The 6,928-nt window shown below is 42.8% G+C and overlaps 1 protein-coding gene across 1 annotated transcript in view; it reads right to left on the bottom strand.

The window, feature by feature from the left end:
- The window catches only part of LOC111863131 (transcription factor SOX-21), a 102,565-nt gene that overhangs the window by 10,305 nt on the left and 85,332 nt on the right, over window positions 1-6,928 (bottom strand). Inside the window, exon 4 of the mRNA XM_023849168.2 lies at window positions 3,207-3,358. Coding sequence (XP_023704936.1) covers window positions 3,207-3,358 — 152 coding nt within the window. The remainder of the gene's footprint in view (window positions 1-3,206; window positions 3,359-6,928) is intronic.

Raw genomic sequence — 6,928 nt, 5'->3', positions numbered from 1 at the left:
ATAAAATTCTGGGAAATCGTTGAGAAGCTGCAGAATTGGCAGCTCCTCTAGAAGGGCTGAGCTCCATGAGTGAGTGAGTAAATTTCTCACATGTAGATGTTCAATTTTAACCAATTTCCTTTCTCGAAAAAAAAATTATATACTAATGTCTGTATCCATGCTATAGTCAACTTCTTTGAGTGATTTGACAAATTCTTACGAAACTTGGCATGGCTATTATTCCGTTGCGAATTGGTTCATCTTCTTGCTTTGAATTCCATGTACTTAGTTATTTGCAGCTTTGGGACCATGTTAAGTTCCGAGTTAGAAATTTATACTGAGAGAGGTCTTCGAAATGTAAGGAAATTTTAATAGTTTTCTTCTGCTTTAAGAATACGCGTCAGCGGAAGCCTGAAATCTGTATTTGGCTTCATTGACCGCAATGATTCCTGAGCTGCAGTAGCCAGGAAGCTTTGAAGAGACGTTCTGCTTTGAAATATTTATGAATGAGGGCGTCAAACCGGAACGCTCCCGTTGATTTCAAGTGTCTTGTGTGAAACGAATCACTAACTTCCTACAGCAGTCATTCTCCAGAAGCTAATATTTGCTCAGCCGGTCAAGAATTTCACCCCATTTTATGAAACCTGATGGCTAATTACCGTGTTTGCAACTGCCCAGCATAGTTCCCTGTTCTAGGCCAAGCTTCTCCAGTTTACACTCTTATTTCTTCGTGCTTTAGAACCCAACTTAGTTACCGTTCTATCCACAGATTCACTTACTTACTTACTCATGGAGCTGAGCCCTTATGGAGGAGCCGCCAATTCTGCAGCTACTCAAGAATTTCCCAGCATTTTATGGAACCTGAAAGTTCATTACCGTGTTCACAAGAGCTCTCCACCGGTCCCTATCCTGAGCCAGATGTATCCTATCCATACCATCCTATCCTACCTCTCTAAGATCCATTTTAATATTGTCCACCCACCTACGCCTTGGTCTTCCCTGTGGCCTCTTTCCTTCTTGCTTTCCCACCAATATACTATACGCATTCCTCGTCTTCCCCATTCGAGCTACATGACCTGCCCACCTCAACCTCCTTGACTTGATCATTCTAATTACACTTGGAGAAGAGTACAAGCTATGAAGCTCCTCATTATGCAGTTTTCTCCAACCTCCTGTCACTTCATCTCTCTTCGGTCCAAATATTCTCCTCAACACCCTCAGTCCATGTTCTACCCACAGATTTGTTTTCTCAATTGTTTCAGCCTGCTGAGTTCTCTCCATGTGTGTCTCATGAAACGAATCATGTTCTTGTGGAAATAATCAAATCAGTACCTTATGTTTCTTCTTTAAGCTCCTTTGTCTTATGTACGCCATAAATAAAAGCTTGTGCTCTGTTACGGTTAATTCACAAGTATTGCAGCCGAGGAGTGGGACACAGAACTACATTCTATTAACATTAATGCTTTCAGGGAATAGGGACACGAAACTGTCTTAGCAACAGCGCAACTAATTATCTGTAGGCGTTACCGCCGTTTAGAATTCCAACATATGTTTTGCTTTATTTAGAGCATTCTGTAAACTAACAAAGCTGTCTACTGTTGCCTAATACTACTACCGGCAAATTTTACGGAATAATTTCCAATTAACTGTCTTTACAAGTTCGGCATTCGTAGTTAAGCAGTGGTACTCTGCTCTCTTACTGAGGTTGTAGTACAAAACTTCTTCTAATAGAAAGTTCTCAGGTTACTGCATTGATAACACAGTTATAATAACAGAGGATAATTTATAAATATGAAAAGTTAATGTAACATCACATAAACACCTAAGGGTTTACGAATTCCATGAAGTAGAGACTTTCTTGAGATGTCTGTTACGTGTTGCTCATTTGATCAATAATTCTTTGCCTTCTACAGAACCTGAAAATTTCTTACTTTATTCACTAGAACCTACAATTGGTCTTGTCCAATTTTCATTTGGGTTTATGTGCAATATATTAACTTCCTACACTCCACTACATATTTAATAAAATTCATAAAATATAAACAATAACAGGACACCAATCCTTTGATCAATACCTGAAAGTTAGTGCGCTGAAACAGACGAACACCGAACAATTCTTATTTGTCATTAATTTTTTTCTAAATAGGCAAGGGTGTGACACCTCGCATCTTTCGGGATATTACACCTCGTAATCTGGTGAAGTTTCCAAGGAATACAATGCCTCCATCTTCAGGATCGATGACTATTTTTATTGCCAGTGGGGTGGGACTAAGTCCCTTGTACTGCGACCACTTCTGACCTATTTCACCAGCCCCAGATGTTAGGTGGGGGTGATTGTGGAGCAATTTATGGAATGAAGATTGGCAGGGGAAACCGAAGTACTCGGAGAAAACCCGCCCCAGAGACACTTTGTCCATCACAAATCCCACTTGACCAGACCCCGAGATCGAACTCGGGCCGCCGCGGTGGGAAGCCAGCGACTAACCGCTTGAGCTATGGCGTGGCTCAGGGTCGAACAGCAAACATGGGCCTAGCCTTCAATCCTTATGATAACGGTTTTGACTTCCTCCTGAACATCGGGAGACACCAGAGTTCGTGGCGCAATGTCCCAGAGTCGCCGCCGTCAGACCCTCAGATCTCCATGCTTGCCTTGGCGCCACAGGGTGACGTAACGAGTAGGTGGCAAACAGAACGACTTGTACATTGAACCTCGTAGAGAAGGAAGAGGGAACTGCCAGATAGTTTTATTAATTACGTGCCTTAGATTGTCTGCAGCCGATCAGAGTGGGCGCGCTCTAAGGCATGAACCCTCTTCGTCCTCTCGAATATTGTGGTATGTGTTCGAAACCCACTCGAAGCATGGATGTCTGTGTTCATTTCTTCTGTGTTTGTGTTGTTCCGTGTGTAGGTAGTGGCCTTGAGACGAACTGATCCCCCGTCTAAGGAATCCTACAGAATGTGTATACGATTAAGAAGCTGGAAAGGTGTTCAAGGTTCAAAGGGCTCTAGAGCCAGAAATGGAGCCTGTCAATCAGAGAAATGGGGGGGGGGTGAAGGAATTTTAATGAAGTCAGTTCTGAAGGTGTGGCAGAGAAGTAGAGGCGCATGCCGGACATTGGCGAACATGGGAGGCCAAATGAATAGTTCCAATATGCAGCAACACCCGCAGAAGACCCTCTGCCTCGGAGTTTGTTGTCTTTAGTTTACTCTTGTAATGTGGGCCTTACCTGAGCTGGCGCGGAGAGTCCCGATATGGCGGACTGCTGGGCTGCCGCTGCCGCTGCCGCTGCTGCCATGCTCGCCGCACTGAGGGAGCCGTAAGCTGCCGCAGCGGGATTGTAGTAGCTCCCCACCTGGCCCATTTGACTGGCCGCCATACCTGCAACACAGCACCCGTCGCCACTGCTAAGTATTCAATCGACAGTACGTCATCGTCAGGTAGTGACGTAGACTGTTACGTCATCATTAGAAAGTTACTGCGTTGTATTTTCAAAATAAGCCAGGTATAGTCTTCCGGTGGGAAATTTAAACATATTTACACAGGAAGTTTCGTCCGTAAGTTTCGCTACTCAGAGGATAACGTATTGTTATTCGTCTAGTGACGACTTTACCAAATGCTACTGCATGATGCAGGGTAATTCTTCAGAAACACACAGTCAAGAATTTCTCACATTTGTATGGAACCGGCAGCTTCTTCTTCACAAGAATGTGCAACTGGACCCTTTCCTCAGATACTGGACCCTATTTCCACATCATCATGCCCTCTAATTTAAGATCAATTTTAATATTATTCACANGTGGGGGGGGGGGGGCGGTAAAGGGTGGCCGGCGTGTAAGGCCGGCAACCTTACCGCCATCTGTGGGCCGATTGTCAAGAAGTTGTGGGAGCCTCAACTTCCACGGCCTGTTGCAGGGATACATTTACGTTCAGTCTCCTTCATACATAGGCCAGAAGATGAAGCCCGCTAATGCACTGTTGCGTAAGACAGGAATCTGCAGTATACAGAGACCAGTGCCTTCAGCTGACTGACGCGGTGAGCAAACGGAGACAAGTACGCAGATGTAAGCCCACCTGACGTTGGGACAAACAGCCTTACGAAGACGCCGAAGCTTCCCTGTTGCGGGTTTCCTTACGAACTTGTTCGCTGGGTCGAAGAATTTGTTTTAGTTCGTTGTTTCTGTGAATCCTGAGAGTGCCTGGATGCGGCTAGCTGAAGTGTAGTTAGTGTTTGTCACTAAGTGGTTTAGACAGAGTAGGGAGCCCCATTCAGATGCCTAGAATACAACCCGCCTGGTACTTGACACCTGCGTAGTATGAATTACGTATGACTGGAGATCATTAGAAATTGAATAAATTCTAACGGAATTTGGATGCTTGGAAATCAAACGATTTCAGTCAAAAATAATAAATTGTTTGTAATCTATGCGCAATGGATTTAATCATATCAGCATTCCTAGGAAATGTAGAGACGGGAACTCTCCATTCGGAAAATGTCTTCGCCTTTGTAGTCTACAGAATACGCGTTATGCATTCAGCTAAGGTTTACTTTTCTACAAGAAGTGTCCAAAATTTATTCACTCCTGTATGATCGACACGGTTGCTGTGTTAAAGCAATGCAGACACTTTTCCAGACATCTCCGTAAATGGTGAGACGCATAAGCCTTGTCTTCTCTAGAATAACGATACTATTGAATAATATCTCTCTATCTATCTATCTATCTATCTATCTATCTATCTATCTGTCTCTGTTGTCTAGTGGTCAGAGTTGTTGGCTACAGATCCAGAGGTCCGGGTTCGATTCCCGGCGCTACCAGATTATCAAAGAAGTAGTGGATCTGGAACGGGGTCCACTCAGCCTCATGAGGATAATTTAGGAGATATTTCGAGAAAGTAGCGGCTGCGGTCTAGAAAACCGAGATTAACGGCCGTGGGGACCCATTACGCTGACTACGTGACACCCTCTATCCCCAAAAGTTGGCACTAACTACGCCGACAAGTGGCGGTAGCTCGGTCGGTATAGTTCGCTTGCGGACTAAAACTAGGGGTTTGTCTTTTATTTATCTATCTATCTTGGGTCTTGGCCGCTTTTCAGTTTCTTAATGCTATACACAGTATTCGAGCTAGAGAAGTTATGCCTTAGACCGCGCGGCAATTTGCCATATATTGTAACAAACTCCGAAGTTAACTTTCATCTAAATAATTGCATCCTGATTTGAATTATGTTTTAGATTAAAGAGTGGCCTTTGTCTGGAAATAGGTATAATAAATATGGTTCCTGTATTCGTCCCTACCAAGTGGTTAGCAAACATGTTTCGAATTGGACGGTCCCGGGTTCAAATCTCGGTCCGCAAATCGAGTATTCAGATTTTTTCTGGCTTTCTTCCGTCCGGCTAGACACGTGTCAGGATAAGATCTCAAATCAAACCATCGCCGCTTCTTTCTGAGTTCTTTCATTAATCTTCACTGATCGTCCTGTACGTATAAACTGAGCTACCAGCAGCGTAGATTAAAAAAAGCATAGATAAATTAAAGAAATATTATTTTCGGATTCCCCTTGATATAACGAGCTCTTCTGTAATAACAGAAAGCGTTTGTTTCGAAATAATTTTACATTTCTAGCAGCAGAATTAATATCTGCTTACTTATATATGGATGCTACTTAAATAAGCAACGATGTGCTAATGATGAATAGGACACGACGAAGGACATCAGCATAAATAGGTCACATGTGCCGATGTTCGTTTTATGTCATTGCATCAATTGCTCAGTTATTTACACTCGCTAAAAGCTTTCGCCACAAGTTTTCATTTTTCTCACTTGTTCGTAAGGAACGGTAACAAAACCAGCCTTTGCCTTCGCTATGTAAGGCCTTGTGTCTCTGTTCTACTGCATGCAACAATTGAACATCCAATACAGAGATTTTAAGAAATTTGGAATGGTAATTTTACGAAATCGACTCATCACAATTATGTAAAATGTAGAAACGTTTCTGCTCTGATGTCCAGCTTCATTTGATAAATATTTACTGCAGCTGTTCCAAAAAAAAAAAAAAGTTGTACATAAAATGAAATACATTTTATATATTATGTAAGATTTGAGGTTTTCACGACGGTGACTATGAATAAAGCAGTCTTCTGGGATGTGGCACCGTGTAGATGTGGTGTTAACCGACGTTTCGGAGGAACGTATGACCTCCATCTTCAGGGTAGAAGGAAAAATAAGAAAACCGCAAGCGAGAGACCGTGAGAACCGGCCAAGAAACACTGTAATTGTTTCCATACGTCTGGATGGAACAAGAGAGTTTGCGCAGTACTGCCATTCTTGTAGTGACACAGACCTGATAATTACAGGTCTCTGTAAAGACTGACACTGCGAGACGAGATAATGTTTGTGTGAGTTACATTAACTTGTGACGTGAAGAGCCGCAGCGGGAGAACACTTGGCGCAAGACGAAGCAACGTCACACATAAAAGATCCGAACAATGAACATATTATTCCTGTGAGATGGTAAATTATATATCACTTGTTAGTTTAGTAATCATATCAGAATATTGTTGGATCACATGAACTAGGAAGACGGAATCACAGGGGTCAAATGCTTATTGACTTTTGTGAAAGAAATGGACTGATTGTTACCAACACTTGGTTCAAGAAGCCAAAGAGAAGAATTTACACATGGAAGGCACCTGGGGATTGGAGGCGGCATCAGCTGGAGTACAAATTGTGAAACATCGATTCAGAAACAGTGTGAAGGATGTGAAAACGCTTCCTGGGGCAGATATTGACTCTGACCACAACTTACTGGTTGCCAAGTTTCAAACCAGGTAGAAGAAAATTATAAGATTCCAAAAGCGCAGACCTACATGGGATTTGGAGAAGTTATAACTTCACAGACAAAGCGTGCAGGAGACCCTAGAAGAGAAACTCAGTGCAATTGAAAGTGAAAGC

Source organism: Cryptotermes secundus, unplaced genomic scaffold (assembly GCF_002891405.2).
Source record: "Cryptotermes secundus unplaced genomic scaffold, Csec_1.0 scaffold6, whole genome shotgun sequence".
NCBI classification, from domain to species: Eukaryota; Metazoa; Arthropoda; class Insecta; order Blattodea; family Kalotermitidae; genus Cryptotermes; species Cryptotermes secundus.
The sequence above is the reverse complement of the archived record's forward strand: the minus strand, read 5'-3'. Positions and strand labels throughout refer to the sequence as shown.